This window comes from Saccharomyces paradoxus (genome assembly GCF_002079055.1).
Source record: "Saccharomyces paradoxus strain CBS432 chromosome XII sequence".
Classification (NCBI taxonomy): domain Eukaryota; kingdom Fungi; phylum Ascomycota; class Saccharomycetes; order Saccharomycetales; family Saccharomycetaceae; genus Saccharomyces; species Saccharomyces paradoxus.
In genome coordinates, this window is record NC_047498.1 from 859,041 (window position 1) to 885,017 (window position 25,977).

Here is a 25,977-nt window from a genome sequence, read left to right on the forward strand (position 1 = left end):
ATGTGCATTTACTGTCTTTTCTTATGATTTTTTTTAAAAGGGTGAATCAAAAAATTTATTTTTTACACGGAAACAATGCCACAGTTGACTGAACCTGTCTTCTAACAGTAGTTAATTGCCAGTGTTTCAAACAAGATTTGAAATACGAGTTTCCCAGAATAATTTTCATTTGGACAGGATAGGAAGTCCGATTTCTGTGTTGTCTCAAGCGGGGCGATAGGATTGGGATGTCGAAGAAAGTCTACATTACTAATATATATTTGTGTACTGTTTCTTGCCAGTAAAAAAAGTCCCTGACAGTAATGAGCCTAAGTCATTTCTGCAGTAGTCTGAGGTATGTGTACTCAGATTAGAAGATCGTAAAAGAAATTTTTTATGAAAATACATGTACATACGTTGTCCAGCAAGACAAACCCCTTCATTTTCTATTTCCGTCCAATTCAGAACTGTTATTCAGCTCAGTAGGCGCAGAAGTCTCGAAATTTTTCATTGGTTGACGAACGGGTGCTACAAACAGAGTCGACTTGAATGCTCCGACATCTTCGATCAACTGGCCAGTTGGATATTTAGCGGTGTCCAATTCGTTTTCATTGAGCTCTTTGTTTTCCACTTGCGATTTCAAATGGAGAATCATTTTTGACGCGTTCTCGCCCATTATACGATTCTCATAAAAATCTATCATTTGCTGTTTTGTAATGTTAGCAACGAGCTTAGCCTTCTTTTGACGATGCGTGAAATTGTAATCGCCCAAGTAAATTGCCGCTGTATATCTGGCGCTTTCCTCGGCCATATTCTTGAACTTTTGCAATAAACTGTTGCATAACGCCTCTTTATGTTTTTCAAAGTCTTTATCCGTCATATTCCTCAAAACTTGACCAAAATTTTCATAAAAATTGTTTATTCTCCACTCTAGATATGGCGTGGTATGTTCTGACTGAATCAAGATCCTGATATTTGCTGTACCATGATTGTTCAAACTCGAACTGAAAACAACATAGCCCAATTGCTCTTTCGTTCTTAAGGTATCGAAACATGGCTCATGAATCAACTGTGCAAATAGTCCGCTGAGGGCGGATAGGTCTTCCGAATAGACATCTAATTGGGTGACATGTTGAATACATGAGTTAACGTTCCGAGAGTCTTTTAAGGCAGTTTCGTATCTAAAGGTTTTTCCTTTTGGAAGTAAATAGGATCTCAAACGATTGTTAGAGACTTGCAGATTATTAATGTTGTTTGGAATTAATGACTTAATTAGAGAATTCACCTCCAATGCTTCTTCATGTTTTATGTTTCCGTGGATCAAAGTTTCAAAAAAAACGCCTTCATAAATAGTAGGTATGAAGTTGATTAATTGTTCAAATGTCAATTTCTCAAAAACTTCTAACTTTTCTGCAGTTGACCAAGAACGTTCATTTATTATAGCGTTGTAGTAATTTGACATTTGTGAATAGGGGACTTCATATAAAATATTTTTCAAATGACGGATGGTCTTATCTTTCAGAATCTCAAAACGGTCCTTCTTAGGTTCGAAAGAAGTAACACCTTGTAAGAACCTTGTTAATAGAATGATCAATTTTTCATTGAAGCCAGACGCGGTAATGGCAAGACCCTGATTAGTTTTATTGAACGATATACGAAGATCAGCACAAGCAGCATCGTATTGTAGATCTTTCAAGGCATCGTTAGCTAGCTGGGTGTATAGCGTGGAAAGCATACTATTAATAATGCTTGCGTGTGTGTGTGGAAGTTTAAAGGACAAGTAAATGTAGCCTCTTGGTTGCCAGAATCGGTCATCCTTCTTGTACCATAACTTGCTGACGTCATCGGATAACAATAAAATAGGTTCATCTAAAGGTTTAATACCGTCAATTTTATCAACCTTGAAATTTGTTGAAACAAATTCGTTAGGACGTGGTAAAGTTAGTGCCGGGTTCAAACCTGGGGATTTCATGTCTTTTATTAAATCTTTTGGATAATCTACCACTTTATACGCAGTACCATACCATTTTTCAGCGGAATCAGTTTCTAAACTTCTTGAGATCAAAGTGACACGAGAGTTTTCCGGGACCAGAGCATCCGTATATTGGGTAAGCAAATCTGGTTCATATTTCGTTAATAAACCCATGGCTAAAATTCTATCAACAGGAATGTAATCCTTTTCCAAGCATTTTGCTAGGGAGGAAACTGTCGAAGAGGGGCTTCCAGCCTGCTTAAATTTAAAGGTGGCATTAGAAATATCTTGCAATTCATTGAATATCCATTTTTGGGGCAGTGAGTTTTTCAACATTTCAATATACTGGAAGATTAAGACAATGACATCACGATAATGCGTCAATCCGTTGTCCGTTAAATCTATGTCAACAGCAAAAAACGCGTTTCCTTTGGACACTGTATGTCCACCAGCAGATAGTTCATTAGCCCAGCCCAATTTTTTCAAATGTGCTAACAAAGAACCAGACCCTTCATGACCGATCAAATGGCTTAATATCCTCGGTGGCTTGGATTCCCAATGTTCCTCCATATCAGGCACAGTGAAGGAAATTTCTAGTTTCTTCAAATCTTTCACAGGATGAACCTGAATTATTTTTTGCAAATGCTCAGGGTGCATAATAGGTTCCGCGTAGAAAGGTACTTCACGGCCGTTATTGGCCACATCCTTAAATAAATTATAAGTCCAATCAGAGAGAGTATCAAGATCTTCTCTGCCAAGGATACATAGCTTCATCAAGTTAGCAGAATAAAAATTCTTATGAAACTTTAACAATTCATCTCTAACATTTAGCCCATTTTCCTTTGGCAATGTACCCAAAGTTTCGATATTCCCTGTAGAAAATTTGTGATATGGATGGTTTGCATTGGTCAAAAACTTGTCTAACTGGTAAATCCTCCAAATATCATTCTGTAAATTTTTTTTGTTTTCGCTGTTAACAGCGTTGATCTCTTTATCAGTAGAATCTTTATTGAAAAGAGGACAAGAGAAAAACCCTGAGAACCTGTCTAGCGCACCAAATAGATGTTGATGATTAACCTCAAAAAAGTAATTTGTGTTTTGCGACGCTGTGTACGCGTTGGATGAACCGCCATGCTTGCTTAAATAGCTTGAGTATTCGTTTTCATCAGGAAATTTCTCAGAACCCATAAACAAAAGATGCTCGCAGAAATGAGCTAATCCAGGTAGGTCCTCCGGATCTTCAAAGGCACCGATATTGACGTCTAACGAAGCGGCTGCTTTGTCAGCTTTTGGGTCCTGGATCAACAGAGCCTTCAACTTATTAGGTAACTCAATGAACCGATACGATCTTTCATCTAAATCTGGCTTCAGGAAGTCCAGGTCGAACGTCTTAAAATTGGAAGTCATACTATAAGGACCTGTTGTATAATAGTGCGATATACACGTAAATGGCTTAAAGCGTCTTACGGCAAAATTTAAACTGATAGGTGAGAAGTGAACCAATTGAGTCAGGAGTGGTCTTATTAGATATGCAGAAGAAGAGGCTAAAAGAGCTACGCCCATATAGAGCAATATCGAAATAAGCAAGAATGAAGTCTTCCGAATGGTTGGTTCTGATTTACTTGTTGATTCTATTTTCCCTGATTCATTCAGAAAAAAAAGGACGAAGTCCTCGAAGTGAAAATTTCAACATCATTAGCAGACCGGCGCGCCTTCATAACCTGGTACGTGACGCCACCAATAGAAGCTGCCAAAACCACAAGCTAAGAGGCCAAAGGGTGGTCAATAGTACAACAAAATCTCCAACAGCGGTACATCGACAGCCCCTTGAAAAGACCAGACACAGCAAAGCTACGGCCATCCCCTTCTCTTGCATTTTCGGTCACAATTTGTTGTGTCCACATCATATATTTTGCCTGTGCGCTTTTGCCAACTTTTCCGCATAAACTAGGGAAACGCGATGAAGAAATGAATTGGCTGAAACATATAACAAGTGTAGTGATAGTCAACCAGGAAAAGCGGCAAATACAAGAAACACCAAGTCTAGTGCACTATGCGAAAGAACACTTTGGATATGGTCACTATCGGGATCGCATGCCTTGTGGGAGTATACACGGGCACGAGGTTCTTCGAGCCCATAGTTATCGATAGATTGCGTAAGGATGGAAGCTTGAGAACGGACATTCCCATCCCAGAATACGACGAAGACGGTAACTTGTTGAAGGTCACGCCCTCCTTGTCATCTGCACCACCTGCACCACCTGCACCACCTACACCACCGCAGCAATAAGTTGGTGTACAAGAAGATACTTCTATACTTTTCTTCTCCTGTATATAGCATCAATAGTAAAGCCATTATAACGTTACAAAAAACATTATTACCCGGAAAGCTACTATTTATAGAAGCAGTAGACCCATGCACCACATGTTATAGGACCCATTATTTCTTTTTTACATTTTTTCCGCTAATTTTTCACGAATTTTTCACCGTTTATAAACACTCTCGAACTTATAAACAAAGGGATGATAAATAGATTCAATCAGTTATTAATATACACCTCTTCAAAGCTCACAGCACTAATACACTCGTTCAACACTCGTTATATATAATCATGCGTGCCACTACTTTATTATCTTCAGTCGTTTCTTTGGCATTGTTGTCGAAGGAAGTCTTAGCAACACCTCCAGCTTGTTTATTGGCCTGTGTTGCTCAAGTCGGCAAATCCTCTTCCACTTGTGACTCTTTGAACCAAGTCACCTGTTACTGTGAACACGAAAACTCTGCCGTTAAGAAGTGCCTAGACTCCATCTGTCCAAACAACGACGCCGATGCTGCCTATTCTGCTTTCAAGAGTTCTTGTTCCGAACAAAATGCTTCATTAGGTGACTCCAGCAGCAGTGCCTCTTCATCCGCCTCTTCATCTAGCAAGGTCTCTTCTTCTACTAAGGCTTCTTCCAGCAGCACTTCCTCCTCTACTAAAGCTTCCTCCAGTAGCGCTTCCTCCTCTACTAAAGCTTCTTCCAGCAGTGCTGTCCCATCTTCTAGCAACGCATCTTCTACCGTATCTTCTTCCTCTTCCACCAAGGCACCTTCCAGTGAAGAATCCTCTTCTACCCACGTTTCCTCCACTAGCGAAGTTCACTCTTCCACTGCTGCCTCTTCTTCAACCGTGTCCCAAGAGACAGTTTCCTCTTCCCAACCAACTTCTACCGCCGTCATTTCTACTTTCTCTGAAGGTTCTGGTAATGTTTTAGAGGCTGGAAAATCCGTTTTCATTGCTGCTGTTGCCGCTTTGTTAATCTAATTATCTATTGCTTTATTTCTAATGGGTTAAGGTATCTATCTTTTATATTTTCTTATTTCCTCCTCTTCTTACACGATGCGGATGATTTTATTTCTTCAAAATCATTTTAAAACTCCTCTTTATTTCGTTATGTTCCAATTCCCTACAACTTCTTTCCGCCTCAAAGAGCAAATAAAAGTATATAAATCTATATTAAATGAAAATCAAAAAAAAATAAATTTTGATGAGTTGGTTATTCTTTTCATCGCAGAGGTTTTTTTACGTCGTTACACATGCACATGAAGATATCTGTTTATGAAGTATTTTTTGCAATGCTCAAGTCGCCATTTCAGTGTATGTTGGTGGCGGCACATATCTGGGCAACGCTTCAGCTTCAATATGCTCCCTAACCTGACAAAAGATCTGAACAGGGTTAACATTCACTTCTGATTGCTTCCTAATTCCATTGATTCCCCATTCTATCAAAAGCTGTAGACTGAATATTCTTTTTATCGTGCACGTCTTGAAACTATATAGTCTATTGCCGCGATGCCTATAATCTTCTTCATTAAATACCAACTTCCTTAAAATGGGGTGATCCCTCAATCGTAATTCACATTCAAACATGGAGCCATTAGAGTTTTCTCGTATATCGTTCAAGTCCAGAAGGGGCTTGCTGGATTTGACCTGATTCAAATCAATTTCAATTAGTTTTAAAGAAGAATAATTCCCGTTGGCTATTCCCTGTGATAAGTACGTTGTAGTCTCTAGCAAGTTCAGTTGTAGTTTGAGTGGGGCAATTTGCATCTTGCTCAAGCTCGTTATGTTTCCTTCCATGACTACATATACCTTGTCAAAATTTTGGCTACCAGATCTAAACAGATAGTCCTTCCTGTATATTTGCTTCAAATCGCGACTTCTAACTTCTATCCTCATATTGCTTTCCCCATCAGGTAACCCTATTTTATAAGTCGATGGGAAAACTTTCATACCATTCGCTAGACGAGAAGATTGACTTGTTAATATTGCTGATGATGCGGGTCTCGTTCTAATGTCGCCATCCTCTATCAATATAGAACTAGCTTGAGAGAAATTTCTGTCACTTTTTATATATCCGACCCCATTGACGACTTTTACTTCCTTTGATGGAACTTTTAAATTTGAATTATTAAAGAATTCATTATTAACACCTATACCATTGCCCCTGCTATTGTTACTGAAGCCAATAAGTTCTTCATCTTCATCTTCATCAGGTTCTATAATAAGGTCCTTTGGCTCAGGTATAAATTCAAATGTCTCAATTTCCCTTATCAATTTATGGAATGGCTTAAACCAAGACGAAGATTTCCCTAACTCTATTTGGACTTGCACCATATATATAACTTTTCCAAAGGAATAAAAATACAAATCCAAGTTATCGATCTTATTAAATTCCTGCCAATGACTGTTGAATGTAGGTGGAAGTCTTGCATTACTCCTTGTCACGAACGCTATTGTCTTTGCCGTATGATTTTTCAAACAATCAGGTTTTCTAGGAAACTTGTCAAACTGAAAGCTGTACTTGTATGAACCTGGTTTAACTTTGAACGGCTTGGAGGATCCATCAAGAGCATTCCATACATTATCTGGAGGGAAAACTCTCTGTTCAAATTTCATCAACGTATGAAAAGATTTGTTATCCTGCCCAGGCATCATCATGCCGTTTTGTTGAAACATGTACTCTTGATCAATCTTTGTTAAAGTCTCTGAGAATCCCTTTAGGATAACGGAAATTTTCCTTATGGATAGCGCTTTTGTTAACTGAAGGTTAACTACCCCTGACATTTGATCATTAGAACTATAAAACTCCCCATTGTACGGTGGGTTTAAGGATATTGAAACATTTGGGGCCATGGTTTGACAAATGATTTGGTTCTCAACTTTCTCTAATCAAAAGTAAATCGCTAATATAGAAACTCACAGAATATGCGTCGGTTAATGAAGTAGTCTGCTTTATGCTAGCTGTTTTTTGTACTCCAGTTTATCCAATTCTAAGTTTGGATGGGTGCGACCACTTTTGGTTGATGGAGTGGCGGTGTTAGAAGGGCTGTATAGTCGAAGGCGTATTTGTCTCTTACGCACCTCTTGTGAAAAGGCGTGCATCTTCCCCAGGACCCTCTCCCACCCCCAACCCGCATTGTGCCAAGAATTTTCACCATGACCTTAGTAGATATTTGCTTCTACCTGGGTCATTACACCACAGATAAGCTAAGGTTATATCAATTCAATAAAATATCACGCAATCCACCATCTTCTTGATAATAGTAAAAGAATCACCCTATCTTATAAAAATGGTGAAGATTGTACTAAGAGCGGAGGCAAGATTTTGAAAGTGCAAGGCAAGGTAGGAGGGTATACGTAAAGCTTCGAAGCAGGAAGTATTCAGTGGTTTCTCACCATGTCACTATAGGCTATAAATAAACAACTAAACATCTCTTTTGTCCTTCACGCACATTATCCTTGCCTAGAAATAGTTTTTCAAATTTCAATTTTTATTACGAGTTATTTGATTCGCCTTCCAGAAAAATATGACAAGAGTCTATATTTGAAAAGGGTTATCACCATACAGCAAAGGCCAGGTTAATTTGCTTATTTGCTGGTATCGAAATAACTGAGACTAATATGCAGCTCATTTTCAAAAGATTTTACTCTCCTACGCCTACACGGATGTCCTTCTTGGGTAAATTTCTCAAGCCAATGATGGCAACAGCTTCACCAAAAGAATACCAGATCAAACAACTGATCAAACCAATAGGATTAACACACGCACCAAAGAAAAATACTAAATACTCTCAGGGAAACTCTCTAAAGGACATGTTTGATTCGGAAAAGACGAATCATAGAGTTAAAGAGTTGGCCGTTGAATTCAGCAAATCCGGACTTTACGACGTGCAAGTCTTCCAAAAGACAAAGGGGAAATTGTTTATAGCTCCAATTTCATATTGGAAAGATGACAGGGCCTTATTTTTCCCTCATTTGGTAGGAACATCAATGGATAGTACTAAACAACAGAATATTGAGGATTTGTTGAGGGGTAAGACCAGTATAGTGAGGTTATTTAGTACAGCGGCTGGCGATAAGTTGAGCAGTTCATACTTCCAAGAAACCGTAAGCAATAACAAAAAAACTAACTATTTGACTGAAGCTGATGCGCGTTTAAGTCTAAACAACAATAACGTCCAAATCGTCGAGGTCAACCTTGTAGAAAACGCTGTGAAAAGCGCTCTTGTGAAAACTCTCGCTCGTTGGGCAAATCCTGTTCCATCCTGGCGTCAGCCGTTTTATTTCGAGTGTCCTAGGGCCCAATGGCCATTTTCCATCAGGGAAGAGCTCTTTTGCAACAATGTCTTTTCTGGCTACGTCTTTCTGGTGGACCAGCATTTAAAAATTAGGTGGGCAGCCTGCGGGGAGGCCACTCCATCTGAAAAGGAAGCGTTGTGGAAGTTTGCCAAAAGTCTGTGAAGTTGACGCTTTGTGCGGCGGCCAACAAGGGATGGGCGGCTATTTGTCGATTGTATTCTTTCCCCAAACTAACTTTAAGAACATAAAGAGAAAGAAAAGGCAAAGGATATTTAAAACAGCTGAAACGTTCATCGTTGGTATCATCGAAGAAATATATAATGTCGGATTCTATTTTCGAACAGCCTTTTGTGTACTGTGGTGTTTGCCATAGAAGAACATCGCATGGAGATCCACTGCGGCTGACTTCATGTGCTCATATTCTTTGTTCGCAGCATTCTCCGGTAACATCAAAGGTGTGTCCCATATGTCATTCAAACGATATTTCCATCATCAAGCTTATAGAGTCCAAGCAACTACCCACTGACATTAGGATTTTTTTTGAGCCATTGCCCCAACTTTTGGAGTCGTTGTACAATGTCTCCCAATTCCAGTTGAAGGGACTTTCAAATCAATGTCAATACTATCAAAATCATTGTTTAAAGTTAAGAGAAAAATGTGCGAGACAGCAACAGTTGTTATATCAAGCCAAAATAGAGTTGGATTCTATGGCAATTCTAAAGAAAAGAATACAGGAATTAGAGGCAGTGTTGAAACATAACAATGTTTCTTCTATGTCAGTGGGTGTGCTGCCGACCAACATCAGCCATCAAAATAATTATCAGCCCCCCCCAACCGTTGATTTGACTGTTGATGACAATAGTTTAGAAGAATTCGAAGCTAAATCATTTATCAAAAAACTAAAAAAAAACTCCTCTTTGAGAAATTCTTCGAAAAATAACAATGGAACTGTCACTCCCTCCACAAGTAGTCGTGTAAATAAAAACCAACCTCTCTATATGGAGACGTTGAATAATCCTAATAAAAATAGCATTCCTTCTCCTAGCCTGAATCCAAATGCCAATGGAAATCTACCTAATATTTCCACTATTGCAGAATCGACCAATTTAAACAGATTTTCGTACTCTCCTTTACGTGTTGCTAAAGATTTCAATAGCAAGCTGCCAAATTTTGACATCCTCACGAATAATGGCTCTATATCTTCCAAGAATATATCAAGATTATCTTCAGCTTCTTTTCAACCGTCTTCGCCTCTATCTTCGTCATCAGGCAAACTTATTTTACCGAACAACAACATTAGAGAATTGCGTCATTCAAACACTCCTTTAACAAGCACCCCAACGCAGTTTCCCTCAGCATTAGAAAAGTTAAAAATAACAAGGAAAAGAAATAATACTATTAGTGGTTCGAATAGAATAACACACAACTTGAGCTCACATGTAAGAAGCAGTGGTATTGCATTTTCATCTTCATCGACCTCATTGCAACAAAGTAAACTGCCGAAATCGAACATACTAAAGCGATCCAGTTCAACTCAGCAACTGACCAATACACACCTCAAGAATGATAATTCTCAGCCACCTCGCTCAAGTAATACTGTATTAGGTGGTAGCAAGAAAAACAATAAGTTTAGAAGGATAAGGTAAATAGGAAGTGTAAGGATTCCCCCCCTGACAGAAACGGTCTTCAGAATAGATAGAGTATGTTACTGTATTATAAAAGTTATTCTATTTTCTTATGTGTTACTATATATAGTATTTTTTTTAGGAAAAAATTCGTCGAATTATGTTCTTATTAGATCCTTCTTCCTTGTCTTTTTAATACGAAGGCACAAGGAGAGGATTATGAATATATGAAAGAAAATTGTACAAATAAATAAAACGATAATATGTGTACCTAGGAATAGCGGAGGACACAGTCTGGTACTGTGCCAACTAAGCACGCAACGTACACACATCTATCCTTCAAATCTTGTGGGGTTGTTTTAAAAAGCACCAGACTTTTTCAATTGAACATAACAGGCAACAAATGGAATAGCAAATCCAACAGCGAAGAACCCGAAATGAGAAAGGGCGTAAGGTGTCTTTCTTCCTTTGACTTTGAATGGGATGTTCTCATACACACCGTCTTTGAAGTGTACTGATCTCTTCATGATAATAGGTCTGGCCATGATATTACTACTTCTCTTAGCTGTCGTTTTAATCATCTGTTGGCACAACATTGTGTATTGAAAATGGATAACTTTTTCTGTTTATTTTTCTCTGTGGATCTATCTAGAAACTGTATGGTATGAATTAATTAATCATTCTTATAAATCATAAGCCAGCACAATGGGTTCTACCGCTGTCAGCCTTTATTTTCAATTTTTCTTAGTCCCCCCAGCTCTTCCGTAAACACCGAACACTTCTCTCGTATGATTGGTGCAAACTGTTTAGTGGAAAAAAAAAAAAGCACACTTTCATATACAAAATTAACAAATCTATCATATAATAATTAAGATATAGAGTTCATGATCCTAGCACCATTGACCAAGCCATCGGCGATGATGATGAACCTTTTGTTGATGCCTTTTTTGCCTAACCTTTTTTGTAAATGTTTCAATATGGCTATTTCACCCATCGTTACACCTCCAAGGAATACTATGAGTGCAATATCTTCTGCGATTTGAAATGTTCCATTAGAACCGTCTATAGACCGTCTATTTTTGCCCTTGATGCTTGCATTGACCTTTTTAGTTACGGTTTCTGGGACCCATATACTCTCTTCAATTGCATGCGAGTCTCCGTATAACTGCTCAATTAAATCTTCGGTTTGAGAAACTCTGGGCTCTCTTGATAGTATAAAAGGCTGCTGTGAGGAATAATTGTGGAACAATATAGATCTATCATATAACATCTGAACTAGTCTCATTGTCAATGGTACTACACCACTGTAAGCGAAAGTGGCTTCTGAGAAGTCATCATTATCGTTTGTAAGTTTACTTGCAGCATGCTCATCTTCTATGGGTACTGTATTGAGCCATTGTGAGATATAACGGTATTCTTTCTGTAATCTTGTTGACTTGCTTGTTGCAATATCCAAATCAGTTTTTCCCGTTTTGCTGGTGAAAAGTCCTAACTCAGCCAAGGATTCAAGTTGAAAGCATTTTTCAATGCCCCAAGAGTCAATCATAAAAGTTCTTAGATATTCATAATCTTTTTCTCGAAGTGAATTCTTACAAAGAGACAATAAACAGATTAACCTGAGAATCTTCTTTTGATCAACCTCGTATTCATACTGTAACTCTAGTATAATATCTTCAATGTCGTTATTGAGCGTATTTCCCATCAAAATTTCTAGTTCTAACTCTAATATTTTGTTAAAGGATCCGTATTCCTCAGTCTCTACCACTTTCAAAACGTCCGATGATAAGGTTGTGTGATTTTTCAGAAAAGCTTGCTTTTGCTGCAAAGAACCCAAAGAATCAACGAATTCTTTGATTTCATGTACACTCTCGGCTTTATGCCTCGTATCATATTGCGTTTGTAGTTCTTTGGCCATTTTATTTAACTGCGGCCCAACAGATCCAAAATTTAAAAACTTCAAATCATTCCATATTTTATCTTCCTTATAATTGAAATTCATATCTTTCTCCTTTATATTTATTCCAGAGTTGAATTCGTATAGATCATCCAATATTCCCGCATACGTTAGTTGTGTCAACAATGGCGTTATAGGATCGATATTTCTTTCCAAGATAATCAAGTCCATTTCTAGGCCGCAGTTAGTCCGTTCGCCATATAACGTGCCCTTAATGAACAAATCATTTTCTGTCTGGTGCTCATCGATTCGTTTCTTCAAAAGATGGCTACATCTCTTAGACAGATTACCTATGGACACGACATTCGTTATGATACTATTAGTTTCAAAAATCAAACTCCGCAACGAATTGGCCATATCATCAACCAGTATTGACTCTGTGGCGCTTTGTAAGGAGCGTAACTTGGGATAGTACATGTTTGTGTTTTCCATGTTATAAAGAGAATGAGTAAACAAAACATTCTCATCAATCTGTGGGAAAGGTAGCAGATCCCAAGGATAAAGAGTATATTCGTTCGATAATTCCTTTAATTGAGATTCAATGATATTAGGGAAATGTGATCTTTCTGAATTCAAAGCACAACCATCCTTCTGGCATTGTTCTGAATCCTTTAGAGTATTTTGAAAAGACGGTTTCCATTGGCAGTATATTATATGCAAAGATGACAGGTTGTGCTTTTGAGCAGCGTCAATCAGCTGTGGAGGAAGCCGGAGAGATGTTCTGACATCAATAAGAAAGATAAGATCCATCTGCGGAACGTTTCCTAAAGCACTGGACAAATCGTCACTTAGCTGATCATCGAGTAATGCAATTTTCCTAACAGGTGTTGATTGAGTCAAATCTTGAAAAGTTAATAGACTATTGAGTACAGGTAAAACACTAGGCTGAACGATAAGAATTTCATCATTTTGAGATATCTCATTTAGGGTGGAACACAATCCATCCGCATTTGTTAATGAAAATTTCCTAGTATTCCAAAACCTATTCATCACGGATGATTGAATAAACCTGGAGGTGTGCAGTTCCAGCGTTTTCTTTCCTTCCTCGAGTTTCCCATCACCTGACTAATTAACATAGAACTGGTTCCTATTTACCTACCTTTATGATTTTTTGATTTAAGTATAATCGTATGGAGTGATTAATATACATCAATGCGACTTGCACTCATTATATTCTCTACCTGCTATTATTAAGTTCACAAAAGAAAAAAATTCATTTTGAACAAGCCTACGAAGATGAACCACTTCTAAGAGCAAACTCTTCGTAATACGAGAGCATTTCTGGAGTTATGCCTCTGGCAATTCCTTTAAAAGCCTTTTCAAAGTGACGTAATTCCACCTTTGTGACATCTAAATCATCCATGATGGCAGCCAGTCCCGCTTCTTGGCAAAGCAGCACAACTTCAGCTCCGGAATAGCCTTCCGTGCGGTCTGCCAGTTCATGAAGATCAACTCCAGACTCTTCTGTATTAAACTTCTTTGTGCATTTCTTTAAGATCTCTAAGCGGGCGTTTATGTCTGGAGGGCCAACGTAAATATGTCTATCTAACCTACCAGGTCTTAGAAGAGCGGCATCTATTTCATCAGGTCTATTCGTCGCTGCTACGATAACTACACCCTTTAATTCCTCAACACCATCAATCTCATTGAGTAAAGATGTCAGTACGTGATTGGCTGCGGAAGTAGAACTCCCATCCCTATCAGGAGACAAGGCATCGATTTCATCAAAGAAGATAATACTTGGCGCTGCAGAACGTGCTTTTCGGAAAATTTCTCTTATAGCTCTTTCGGACTCACCCACATACTTGTTGAAAATTTCAGGTCCTTTTACGGCTAGGAAGTTGATACCGGATTCTGTAGCGAGAGCTTTTGCGGTTAATGTCTTGGAACATCCTGGTGGCCCGTAAAGTAAAACACCCTTTGGCGCAGAAATTCCCAGCCTGGCAAAAGTTTCCGAGGCTTCCAAAGGCAATTGTATCATTTCTTTCATCTTCGTTTTAAGCTCTTCTTGGCCACCAATATCAGACCAATATACTTTCGGCATTTCTAAGAAGATTTCTCTCATTGCGCTGGGTCTGATCTCCACCATGGCACTATCCACGTCTTTCAATGTAACTTTCAGGGAAAATTTGTCGACATTTGCATTTGTTCCCAGCCCTCGTTGAATTGTTTTCATAACTGATTCTCTACAAAGAGCAGTTAAATCAGCACCAACATAACCATGTGTTTTAGAGGCAATGTACTTAATTGCTTCGGAATCTAACACATGACGATCCGAAGACATTCTTGAGAATTGCTTAGTTAAAATGTCAAATCGGGCATCCACATCTGGTATACCAATTTCTACTTCTTGGTCAAACCTACCAGGTCTTCTGAGAGCTGGATCGACAGAGTTTGGCCTGTTTGTAGCAGCAATTATAACCACCCTACCTGCAGCGCTCATGCCATCCATTAGGGTCAACAATGTTGCCACGACTCTACTCTCGACTTCGCCGGAGTCATCGTTTGCTCTATTTGGTGCTATTGAATCGATTTCGTCAATGAAAATGATGGAAGGCTGGTACCTCCTGGCTTCGTTAAAAATGTCTCTTAATGCGGATTCAGTCTCACCAAGATATTTGGAGACGATTGAGGGGCCGTTAATGGTTAGGACGTGTGCGTTGGATGTATTCGCAACAACCCTTAAAAGCATAGTTTTACCGGTACCTGGGGGCCCGTGGAGAAGTATACCTCGAGGAGGAGAAACGCCAAAACTGCTAAATAGTGTTGGTTGATGAAGAGGTATTTCTATAGCACTTTTCAATGATTCAATCTCCTTGCCTAAGCCACCCACTGCTGCATAGGATATGGGCTCTGGAAGATTGTATTTACGATTTGCCTGCGTTTGTTTGGAAAAGGTGATATGCGTGGAACCTTTCCTGAATATGAAAGGTGGAGATAAATAAAACTGGTTATCTAGTCCACCGTACACTTCGTCCAAGTTAAGATCTAGTTGGCCGACGTCAGGAAGCGAATCATCGCTCACATCTGTAATTATAATATCAATGCTTTCATCACCTGCGTTTGTTCTTAAGTTTTGAAAAATCATTCCAGGCATCAAAATTCCACTATCATTTAATAGCTTTTGGACTACTTTTTCGTCTATGCATTCCAAAATATCGCATCCTTGTAGAGATCCTATGGTGACTTTAGTGGCATAAGGCGGTTGTATCTGGGCTCTCTTTAAGTTCAGGCGATCACCAAGGATAAGGTTCCCAACTGATCGTATAGTCTTGGAAAGGGTAATGACATTAACAGGATGTACTTCTTCATCGCCCGCTCTAGCTATTACCAAGACACCATTTTCTCCGACTTTACCGACGGTACAGAATGATCCCGGATTTATCTCTAGCGAGGATAATACGTTAGGATGGATATATGCTGTACATGTTTCCTTGCCATGATCTTTTGGGGGGTGTGGTCTGGTAACAAATTCAACAGGCAATTTAAACTTTGCTACTTTTGGATCAGCACTATTTGAGGTTGCGGACGATTTTCTTTTTGAACTGGATGAACTGGATTTAGGAGCCATTTTTTTTCTAATGCCTCTTGTGAGTCTTCGATTCGGCGATTCAAGGCATTTACTTGCATACTGCTATGTTATTAATTTAGTGATGAGGTGATATAAAATTTTCTTACAATAGCTCGTCCGTTGCTTACATGAAAAAAAAAAATATAAAAATGGACCAAATTTAGGGACTTATGAATTATATGTACGTGTGTACGTGCAATAAGAGTTCGTAAATATTAACTTTTATGAATATTATAAGTAATATTATAAGCTGAAAACACTCAAACATTGAGAATAAATGAGTTCTCTATAGGTACAAACTTGCGGCGAAAACAATATCTCTCTTAATCAGCTCTTGAGCCCTGCTCATCTTCATATGCAACGTAGAATTACCAATAATAATAGAAGCAGTCTTAACTTCACGGCAGATTTCATCCAGCCATGTAATAACTCTGACTACAGTTCCTTCAGCCTCGGGGCTCATTTCCATGATCTCTTTGAATGACAAACCACGGGCCCATTCATACACAACATTCATCATTGCAAACCTCTTTCTGTCCAAAAACTCTGCTTCATCCTGAGTTAATGGAATTTGATGCGTATTAAAGACACCAAGCATTTTTTTGTAAATTTCCTCAATTCTTTGTTTACCCTTAGCTAGCCGTGGTGTGACAATAGGGGACTCTTCTTCCCTGGTTTTTCCTTCATAAACAAATACTGATAATAAGGCCACAATTTCTTCAGGTTCAAAGCTCCCCAAGAAGTTGTCTAAAATTAATTCAGTTAAAACTAACTCATAACCGGAATTGATTTCACATGCCACTCTACCTTTTAATAACACGTTGTGGTTTTGGTCGATAAATTCAGTGTCTTTCAGAACGGCTAACCTCTTTTCATAATCGGGCAGCAAGCTCAGGTTTTGGTCAGACATCAAATGATACAATTCTTCAATTTTCTTTTCAATTACATGCGCCTTGTATCTTGGAACAATATGTTCGCTTAAATTGGGACATTTAATGCTTTTTAGTCCGAATATGTCATCTCTCATATTTGTACGGTCCAACAGTATTTGATGGATCTTTAAACCTTGTTTTTCAATGTTAATTGCTTCTCTTAGTGTCTTGCCTTCCAAAATGTTATTCGTTTCAGTGTTAAACTCGTTTAAAGCGGCAACATCCTTTTTGATTACTTTACCTAATGGAGCAGCAAACTTACGTTTGGTGATCACTTCAATAGCAGTCACGGGAATTTCTTCCATATAAAAATCAGTCTTCTGGAATTTAGGGAAGTTCCTTTTTCTGTATCCATCCGCTTTTGGGAAGTATATTAAATGATTTGGTTCACCATTTGGAAGTCTACAAGGTTTTGTGAAAGTCATAATAACACAAATGGCATCCTTCAGAGAAACTTTAAATATAAATCCTAATTTCAGACAATCATTGGAGTCCCTGAAGGCGATAAGTCTTCCCTCTTTCAGAATATGTAATATTGAAGGCGATTTAACCATTTCTTGCATTAGATTTACTGTTGCCTCCTTATATGCTAGCATCAATTCCAAGAATCTTTCGATATCATTATCACAAATTTCACAGCTTTTGTACTCTATGGTTTGTAATTCCTCTTGTAATAGTTTGATTTGTTTTTCGTGTTCAGGTTGTAAAGTTTCTTTGGCATTCTCACTAAAAGAATACTTGATCATTTCTTCAACTCTTAACGCCTCAATTCTTAAAAGATTTAAAATCATATTATATGTTAACCTGAACTGAGACTGTAACCTTGTCGGAACACCCATCGTTACTTCTTTGAACGTAGTAATAGACAAAGGACTATTATACGCCATCACGATGACCGTACCAGTGGAATCCAAACCCCTTCTACCGGCTCTACCAGCCATTTGGGTAAATTCGCCTGGTGTCAATTCTCTCAACCCGTTACCATCATGTTTACGGATGCTACTAAAGATAACTGTTCTCGTGGGAAGGTTCAAACCCATGGCAAAGGTTTCCGTAGCAAATAAAACTTTGATAAAACCCTTAGAAAATAATATTTCGATCAACTCCTTGACAATAGGCAAAAGCCCCCCATGATGAACAGCTATACCACGTTCAAGTAATGATCTGGTTTTAAGAATTTGGGGTAAATCTCTGTCCTCTTTCTTCAAACGAGTAATCGACTTCTCAATGAACATGTGGATCTGTGATTTTTCCTTATTGTTGCAGAAGTTAATTCCTTCTAGCCAGTCGGCATACTCTTCGCACCTCTTTTTACTAAACACGAACACAACCATTGGTAGCAGTTCTCTTTTCCTTAAGTAATTGACAATCTCAGGCCATGTTTTTTTAGAAGGACCATCTTGAGTGAAAAACTTACGCTTATTGGAGCCAATTGCGCCAGCACCTCTTGAGCCTCCGCGGTTAGCACCTCCGCGTGTCGAATTGCCACGTCCCCCTCTTCCGCCTCGAGTATTGGATCCACCACGGCCCCCTCTTGCTGTGGACCCACCTCTCCCATTGTCAGTTTTTGAAGGTACTCCTTTTGCACTCTCTCCGTTTAAAATCTCTTTATGTTTCCTGAAATTGGCTTCTAAAAATTCTGAATTTTGATTAATCACCGGTATCAATTCCTTTTTAGCCCATATATTTATTTCTAACGGAACAGGTCTTTTTGGAGTGGAAATAACATAAATATTTTTTTGCTTAGTTCTTCCAATCCAATTAGCAAACTCATAGGTGTTGGGAACAGTGGCAGATAATAAAATAAACTTGACATGCTGAGGAAGCATAATAATAACCTCCTCCCAGACAACACCACGGTCTTGATCATTAACGTAATGAACCTCATCAAAAATGACGAACTCTACATCTCTTATTAAATCGGCACCTCTATAAAGCATCGACCTTAAAATTTCGGTCGTCATAATCAAACAATTAGCATCCGGATTAATTTGTACATCACCGGTAATTAATCCAATATCAACATCGTCAAAAGTTTCCTTAAAGTCTCGGAATTTCTGATTAGATAAGGCTTTAATAGGTGATGTATAGATAGTTTTAGTCATATTCCTGTGTGCCATGGCAATTGCGTATTCTGCAACAACGGTTTTACCAGCAGATGTGTGGGCGGCCACAAATACAGAATCACCTTGTTCAAGATGGTAAACGGCTTCCTTTTGGAAAGTATCCAATTCAAAAGGCCAAGATCTGGCAGGATTGGGAATTAACTCATCGAAGTTTTCAATCTTATGGTTCAAATCAACAACATGAGCCCATTCCTTTTTTACCGGAACATTTTTTGAAGCCGGTTTAGTTCTACTAAAATCTATCCCAATCGGTAATAGTTCATCGATTTCGGCATCATCAGCATTGCTGGCTGTCGTTTCTTCGGTAGCTTCTTCTATAATTTCCTCAGAAAGAGACTTAGCGGAATTTTCCTCCGCTTTTACTTTTGCCTCGTTAGTTTCCATTCTTATGTCCAGTTCATTATCTATTTCATTTAGCTGCTTCAATTCTTTCAATTGTCCGTTTTGTTCCTCATTTTCAGCTAGAGCGTCCATCGGTTTGATGCCTCTTTTCATACCCTCTGGAATATCGAATAAACCTTGGCCATCCTTGTGTAATAATTTGGTGGCGTTGGCCATTGCGGATGACCCATTTTGTTCCAAACCTGTCTTGACAGATTTCATGGGAATTCCGCCAGGTGTAAAGGGCAATTGCGCTGTGGAACCTCTTACTGAGTTTTGATTATGGTTAATACTTCTAGTAATTGACAGGGAATTTGATGCATTGGCATTCGCAACTTCCTTCAGATCAACCTCTTCTTTATAGCCCGAGATTTTACCTTCCAGCCCAGTTCTTTTAAACTGGTATGACGTTCTATTAATTGGGCTAGGAATTTGGAGCAATTCCTTGTAATCTAGTTTATCAGAACGATTGTCTAAAGAATTCATTTGTGGAACATCTTGAACCATGTCCAACAGGCTCCAAGGAAGAACATTTGAAGGTTTCAGAAATCTATCTTTTATGATACCATTGGCATATTCTGGTTCATCGGCGCTCCCAAAATCTAGTTTGGTAATACGATCTTCGAAAAGCTCTACCTCTGCATTGTTAGTGATCTTCTTTAACGATTGATATAGTTCCTGTATGGAACTAGTACTAAGTCCTTCAGACATGTAAAATTAGTATTCGTGTAGTAAATTGTGAGAGTCAGGTTGTTTATTTCGGAAGGACAAGTGTGATCATGCATTGTAGGTTCTGCGTTGACTTTTAAACTGATGCATATTGTCTTCCAGTGCTTCGTCCATCGTGATACTATAAGCTAAAAGACGCTCTCCCCTCAGGGTATCAGGAGATGAGAGGAGAATTTTCTTCTTATTATTATTCATTATATAGATTATGAATTGATCTAGATGATGAGATCATGTGCAAATGGTAACCTTGTTGGTTAATGATTTTTTTTTATTTGTGAGCTTTATAATGTTACAACCGATATGAAAATGAAAAATTACCTGGTATTCATTTTTCAAACCTCTATCCGTTCCTAAGATCTTTTCTATCTTTATTCTTTTCTTCTTCCTTTTTTTATGTATATATGAGCTTAACACTGCCATTTGTTTGATCCGAATATCAAAATGGTGCTCATTTTTGTTTCTCAGTTGTTGAAGATAATCAATATCAAAATTCATTCACTCTTCTTCACTTTCACTACTAACATCGTCATCTGAAGATGAGGAAAACCCATTGTGTGCGGTGCTTCGAACTTGGCCTGGGGAGCCGTTTTGGCTCAAGGGTGAAGCACTGTCAAGGATAGCTAGTTTATTTTTTATTTTTTCTATCTGCCTACTCTGCTCTTCTTGGCTTAATGCCTTTGATCTCCTCTTTCTGCTGCCCGCACTCGTAGGCGACAAGGACGAAGTGTCTCGAGTAATACCTGAAGTACCGTCCAACCCGTTAGAAGCACCGGAGGAACTTTCATACTGTCTAAAGAAAGTGTTGTACAATGTTAAGATGGTGTGATTATCCAAAGTGTCGAGGTCAAGTTCTACTTCATCGTCTTCAGAGATATTGGGCATGGATTTCTTTATTATGTCAATTGCTTTTTCCAGTTTGGAAGTTGGTAAATCATTGATCCTCTCCGTAATAATACGTTTCATATCGTACGATACTACTGTCTTCAGTTTATTCTTTTTATCTCGCCTACCTTTAGAAGAAGCGGTCTTAGAGCCGCTCCTTCCCTTCGATCTTTTGCCACGTTTCTTTGATCCACGTGCTAACCGCCTCTCCTTTCTTATTTTCTCCAGTTCTTGCTTTTTTAATTGTTGCAATTCCACTTTCATCCTTGCAAGTTGTTCTTCCAAATACTGTATAGCTGGATTTGTGATTATAGTTTCATCGATGTCGGACTCCGAGTATTCAGATTCGTAATCATCGTAGTCCGCTTGGTTTCTCGAATCTTCATCGGAATAGTAGTCGTCCAAATTAGGTCTGTCCGCCCATTTGGAGTTGAAAACTTCTTCTAGACGATGACCCATCATATTAACGATTGTGCCATCCGGATTAAACGTGTAGCAGTTTTTAAATACCAACCTCACATCTCTCTCAAAATCTTCCATCGACTGATACTCCCAGTCATTCAATTTCTTGGCAATTGTACCCAAATCCATTGGCTCTTTGACATAGTCGAAATAAGTCGGCAAATTCATAGAAACTGGGTCTACCGGTTCCAAAAACGGGTAGTTGTAAGAAGCGTGTTTCTTTGCCGTCAATTCCTTTAGCACTCCCTGACAAAATTTCATTGCTTGCTGCAGTCTTTTAGACTTAGGTTTCTTCGATTCATAAGGATAGATGTCCTTTGATTTCGGTGGGTGTATAGTCCTTTTGGGCCTCCCATTATGAGTTTGAGCTCGCCTAATTACAATCGGGGCATCTTCTTGGGCACTGGATCGCCGTCCCTTGGTTATCACAGGTGGAGCATCCTTGGCAGGCATATTCAGCATATGCTTTTCGAAAGAGGCCTGAATGTTTCTTGCCATTTGTGATATGCCTGCATTTGGGCCGTTGAACCTAATACTGTTGTTGACCATTAGATTGAAATCTTCCGTGATTTGCTCCGGAACTTCATATGCACCTACATTCAACTTTCTCTCTATAGTAGACAAATCCATCGGCCTCTTTATGTAGTTGAAGTAAAACGGAATATCCAACTTCACTGGATCAACAGGTTGTAGAAAGGGTCTTGCATCCTTCAAGCGCTTAACGGCTTTAATTGCTAGTAACGCATGTTTCTGTTGGTGCTTTGGTATTGGATTTTGAGGGAGATTGTTCATATCAGGCTCTGGGGGAGGAGCAGGAGCAGGTTCCTTTGGAGCCTCCATCGGAAGTTTTGCTTTTGAATCTTCATCTGCATCCTCTTGTTTGGTACCTTGCTCTCCTCCTTCTTTCTTTAACCCATGCTGTTCCTTTTCTGCGCCACCTGCGGTGGCGATATACCCATTTTCCTCATTAGCCGCCAAGGTGGCGCCTTCAATACCATTCTCTGCAAGTTGAGCAGGCGTAGATATTGGAGCGTTTCCATTCAGTCTGGCCTTTTTGAGATGCAATTCGTCGTTGGCGGGGGTCTCGTCCTCTGCGAGCCCATTAGAAGAACCCCCGTTCACCTCCTGAGCCTGATCCATAGGCCTCTTTAGATTACTGGAAACGTCGCCATTGACATTACTATCATTGACATCCACGTCGTTCTGCACGGGTGTGATATCAGTCATTACGTACGTTTTTCAGAGCCGTTGAGATTCCACCGCCTTTTTAACTTGTTTACTATGGCAAGGGAGAAAAAAAAACAAATGATTTGGGAAGGAGCGACCCAGTAGGCAGAATTAAGGGACAAGAAAAACCCGCTTTGTTTAAATACTTCGCGACGACGCGCAACAAGCGACGACGGCCAACGTTGAGAGTTCACGGAGCAAGCTTGAACCTACTGCGCACACAAAGTGCGCGGGGCTACCGCCCCGGAGGCACGGATGGACACATCTTCAAGAAGAAAAAAGGTGCTGGGTAATGCAAACACGAATAGAAGCAAATAATCATAGTACTTCCTTCCCCCGGCTAATAGCACCCTGCAGTGTGAAACAAATATGGCAAAAGTGTAAATCCAAGCGTCTGATACAAACTAGATGTTGATTCGTTTTCAAGTGGTTAGCCAAGTACCAGAAGGGAACTCTGTGTACGCATGTAGTGAACTTTCCAGACACACCGGTTTGCCAAATGCCTTTATCATAGCCAATTTGCGAGAATCAAATGTGACTGCGCGCATTTCAAATTCACTTGTAGCTACTTGTTATTCGAGGCCACTCAGAAATAGTCCCATTGTTCTAATTGTTATGTTCATTCATTCAAGATGCGATAGTAACCTGCCCGAAGTCCTTAAGATTTTCTCAATACACTTTTCTCCGCTCCTAATCCTCCCAGCTGTGCTTATTTTAGTATTCTTAGACCCATACCTCACGTTCATAATTGACATCCGTGCATTTCCCAATTCTCGTCCTGCAAAGGAAAAATAACCGCGCTTACCCATCAGAAATGGTTTTATGATACACGTATACTTGATTTTCTATTTAGGAATCTCTGTTTGCAAAAGAGCTGCTCTTATGTTTGGGAACAAATACAAAGTTCTCGTCGGTTTTACCGAAGAACAGATCACTTAACTTGATCCAATCATTAACATCCGTGCTACCCATTAGAGTTTCAAGTTCATCTCTCCCACACCAATTTGGCGGTCTCTCATTCAATTTCACAGGGTATCTCTCACAAATACCCATAGGGACATATCTATGAAAAAAGGACATGAACTCGCAAAAGAATCTACGGCATTGAGAAATACCGTATTCATCAGTGCCCCAGTGTTCCATAGAGAACTGTGCATAATCTTTCAAAATTTCTAATCTTTCTGTACTTGTCTTGTCTAGATACTGCTGTGAATCAACCTCTTCAAAAATCCATGGCTTGATCAGGGCTCCACGAGCAACCATAACACTATCGATATTTTCATTCCCGTTCAAATAGCGGTACCAGTCTTCGAAATTGTTGACATCACCATTCCCGACAAATTGAATCCTGTTCTTGGAATCCCTACATTCCTTGCCTTGTTCTGTTTCTTTGAAATCCGCTTCGGCGGATCTCAAAGTGTCAGCTACTTGACTCACGTATTCCCAATCCGCAGACTTAGTATACCTTTGTTGCCTAGACCTACCGTGTAAGGTAATTGCCGCCACCTCAGTTTCGTTAACCAGTCTTTTCACTAACCCTTCCGCGATAGGATGACCTTCCTTTGTACCTGTTCTGATCTTAACCGTGATAGGAATATCTTTCGATACGTAATTCATTGCGTTTAAACAACGAATCATTCTTGCAGGGTTATCAAGTAGTGCACTACCAGAACCTTGTCTGTACAATAAATCGATGGGGCAACCAGAGTTTAAATTGATTTCGCTGATTTCACTAACCGAATCTGCAAGTGCTTCTGCAGCTTTTGCCGCTTGCCAGGCTTTAGAACAGGCCACTTGAACACCGAATCCAGGAAACTCTGATTTATGAGCTTTAGGTAACGCCCACTCTGAATTAGTACCTTGAACCAAGGGAACGGCCAAAGCCATTTCCGAATATGTTACGTCTGCACCTAATTTTCTCATTAGACGACGATATGGTAAATTGCCTACGGTTGTTAGTGGCGACACAATTTTTTTATGGTGCAAATCCAATAGTTTTTTCTCTTGAGCAAAATAGCGAGTGTCCTTATACTTCAAGTACACTTCACGCTGTCTCATTCTATGTTCTGACAATTCCTTGGTCCTCTGTTCGACTTGGGGAGCAACTGGTTGTTCGACTTCTGGATCTTGTTTCTTTTGCTGCGGCGTTAACTCAACTTCTTCCTCTGGCTTCACAGAATCCCTACATTCTTGTTGAAAAGAGTCGATGATCTCCAATACTTCGTTACTTTTGGTGAAAGGGAATCTTCTTTTTATAAGATCAAGTTTTCTCTCCGGTGAGATATGGTTTACCTCCCCTTTAACGGACCATATTGTTTGCGCATCTGGATCAATTTCCTTCGTTGATATTAAGGTGTTTTCTTCCTTGTTTAAATGAGATGATAAAAATCTACATTTGAATCCCATGGGGCAAAATCCCAATGAGTTAAAAACTGGACAAGTGGGAAAAATGTCGCTTTCAATTTCGGGTTTTTTTGTCGAAAGATACAAATCGATATCGTGAACGAACCTACAGGTATCACCAAATGAACATTTGGATATGTTTCCATGGATTAAACGTGGGCACAAGACATTCTGTTCTTTAACCTGTCTGTTATCTCTATTCTTGTTTTGCCCACGCTTCCTACCTCTTCCGTTCTTGTTCTTTTTATTGGTCCCACCGCTACCTGACAAATCGTTTACCATTCTGTCGGAAGACATTTCCTCATCATAAATGGCGATTTTCTGAGATTCATTCCGCTTCAATGGCAGAATATATTCGGGTTTGATATGAGCAATACCTTTGGACCAGGAAGTGTCTTGCCTCTTCACGGCTGAGTCGTCGTCGCCTACAATAGAGCGTTTATCGGCGTTCTGCTCCATGAATAATGTTCAGCAATTGTAGTTTCTCCCTAATCTGTGTCAATATTGTTTCATCAGTGTTCATGTCATCACTACATATTATAACTAAATTCTCCATAACTTTAACCAAAGCTTATGAAACTTTTCAAAAATGGTGCACGGGCTTTGTTTATATTAAACTTTCCGATGTTTTTCGGGCTGCAATTCTCCTACCCGGATTGTCGGTATTAAGTCTCTTTATCCCGTGTCGTATTACCCGACAGCTTTCTGCGGCTTATTCTGTGGACCGCCGGTACGGGCGGTGACTGGGTGCCGAACAGTGCGGCGTTCCCGTGTGTGCGACGGTGGCCTGCGGTAGGAAAAAGAAACAAAACGCGCCTACGTCGTGCAAGGGGACAGAATTTTGTCAGTTACATAATAAGGAGCAATTTCGAATCAATTGAAATTTGGAACAAACGGGCGATGCATTCGTTAAAAGGCGACTTTGTATCAAATAACGTCACTATCAGCCATTGTCACTTGCCACTGTCGCCTGCTACCGCTATTGCCATTATAATTTGCTTTTGCATCGCCACCGATTTAAAGCTTTCCAGGCTAACGTACGCATTTTACCTCTCAGGCCCTATCTCTTTCTACCTGTCATCCCTATATAACGTCTTGTACATTCTAGTGG

At 39.4% G+C, this 25,977-nt stretch overlaps 12 protein-coding genes across 12 annotated transcripts; 4 read left to right on the top strand and 8 right to left on the bottom strand.

Annotated features, from left to right (window-relative positions):
- Window positions 1–418: 418 nt before the first annotated feature.
- On the bottom strand, window positions 419–3,514 carry STE23 (metalloendopeptidase; the record flags this gene model as incomplete). Its single annotated transcript, XM_033912231.1, has 1 exon — window positions 419–3,514. The coding sequence occupies one exon, from the start codon at window positions 3,512–3,514 to the stop codon at window positions 419–421; it is 3,096 nt and encodes a 1,031-aa protein (XP_033768122.1).
- A 405-nt stretch (window positions 3,515–3,919) lies between these two features.
- SPAR_L03990 (uncharacterized protein) lies at window positions 3,920–4,102 on the top strand (the record flags this gene model as incomplete). The annotated part of the gene is made up of 1 exon (XM_033912232.1): window positions 3,920–4,102. The coding sequence occupies one exon, from the start codon at window positions 3,920–3,922 to the stop codon at window positions 4,100–4,102; it is 183 nt and encodes a 60-aa protein (XP_033768123.1).
- Window positions 4,103–4,563: 461 nt separating this feature from the next.
- CCW14 (Ccw14p) lies at window positions 4,564–5,256 on the top strand (the record flags this gene model as incomplete). Its single annotated transcript, XM_033912233.1, has 1 exon — window positions 4,564–5,256. The coding sequence occupies one exon, from the start codon at window positions 4,564–4,566 to the stop codon at window positions 5,254–5,256; it is 693 nt and encodes a 230-aa protein (XP_033768124.1).
- A 315-nt stretch (window positions 5,257–5,571) lies between these two features.
- Window positions 5,572–7,128, bottom strand: ART10 (Art10p; the record flags this gene model as incomplete). Its single annotated transcript, XM_033912234.1, has 1 exon — window positions 5,572–7,128. The coding sequence occupies one exon, from the start codon at window positions 7,126–7,128 to the stop codon at window positions 5,572–5,574; it is 1,557 nt and encodes a 518-aa protein (XP_033768125.1).
- A 768-nt stretch (window positions 7,129–7,896) lies between these two features.
- Window positions 7,897–8,736, top strand: ATP10 (Atp10p; the record flags this gene model as incomplete). Its single annotated transcript, XM_033912235.1, has 1 exon — window positions 7,897–8,736. The coding sequence occupies one exon, from the start codon at window positions 7,897–7,899 to the stop codon at window positions 8,734–8,736; it is 840 nt and encodes a 279-aa protein (XP_033768126.1).
- A 158-nt stretch (window positions 8,737–8,894) lies between these two features.
- Window positions 8,895–10,220, top strand: CST9 (SUMO ligase CST9; the record flags this gene model as incomplete). Its single annotated transcript, XM_033912236.1, has 1 exon — window positions 8,895–10,220. The coding sequence occupies one exon, from the start codon at window positions 8,895–8,897 to the stop codon at window positions 10,218–10,220; it is 1,326 nt and encodes a 441-aa protein (XP_033768127.1).
- Window positions 10,221–10,558: 338 nt separating this feature from the next.
- COX8 (cytochrome c oxidase subunit VIII) lies at window positions 10,559–10,795 on the bottom strand (the record flags this gene model as incomplete). Its single annotated transcript, XM_033912237.1, has 1 exon — window positions 10,559–10,795. One exon carries the CDS (start codon window positions 10,793–10,795, stop codon window positions 10,559–10,561), a length of 237 nt encoding a protein of 78 aa, XP_033768128.1.
- A 272-nt stretch (window positions 10,796–11,067) lies between these two features.
- On the bottom strand, window positions 11,068–13,143 carry VPS33 (tethering complex ATP-binding subunit VPS33; the record flags this gene model as incomplete). The annotated part of the gene is made up of 1 exon (XM_033912238.1): window positions 11,068–13,143. One exon carries the CDS (start codon window positions 13,141–13,143, stop codon window positions 11,068–11,070), a length of 2,076 nt encoding a protein of 691 aa, XP_033768129.1.
- A 238-nt stretch (window positions 13,144–13,381) lies between these two features.
- AFG2 (AAA family ATPase AFG2) lies at window positions 13,382–15,724 on the bottom strand (the record flags this gene model as incomplete). Its single annotated transcript, XM_033912239.1, has 1 exon — window positions 13,382–15,724. The coding sequence occupies one exon, from the start codon at window positions 15,722–15,724 to the stop codon at window positions 13,382–13,384; it is 2,343 nt and encodes a 780-aa protein (XP_033768130.1).
- Window positions 15,725–16,010: 286 nt separating this feature from the next.
- Window positions 16,011–19,874, bottom strand: SKI2 (SKI complex RNA helicase subunit SKI2; the record flags this gene model as incomplete). Its single annotated transcript, XM_033912240.1, has 1 exon — window positions 16,011–19,874. The coding sequence occupies one exon, from the start codon at window positions 19,872–19,874 to the stop codon at window positions 16,011–16,013; it is 3,864 nt and encodes a 1,287-aa protein (XP_033768131.1).
- Window positions 19,875–20,387: 513 nt separating this feature from the next.
- BDF1 (chromatin-binding protein BDF1) lies at window positions 20,388–22,463 on the bottom strand (the record flags this gene model as incomplete). The annotated part of the gene is made up of 1 exon (XM_033912241.1): window positions 20,388–22,463. The coding sequence occupies one exon, from the start codon at window positions 22,461–22,463 to the stop codon at window positions 20,388–20,390; it is 2,076 nt and encodes a 691-aa protein (XP_033768132.1).
- Window positions 22,464–23,312: 849 nt separating this feature from the next.
- Window positions 23,313–25,325, bottom strand: DUS3 (tRNA dihydrouridine synthase DUS3; the record flags this gene model as incomplete). Its single annotated transcript, XM_033912242.1, has 1 exon — window positions 23,313–25,325. One exon carries the CDS (start codon window positions 25,323–25,325, stop codon window positions 23,313–23,315), a length of 2,013 nt encoding a protein of 670 aa, XP_033768133.1.
- Window positions 25,326–25,977: the final 652 nt, after the last annotated feature.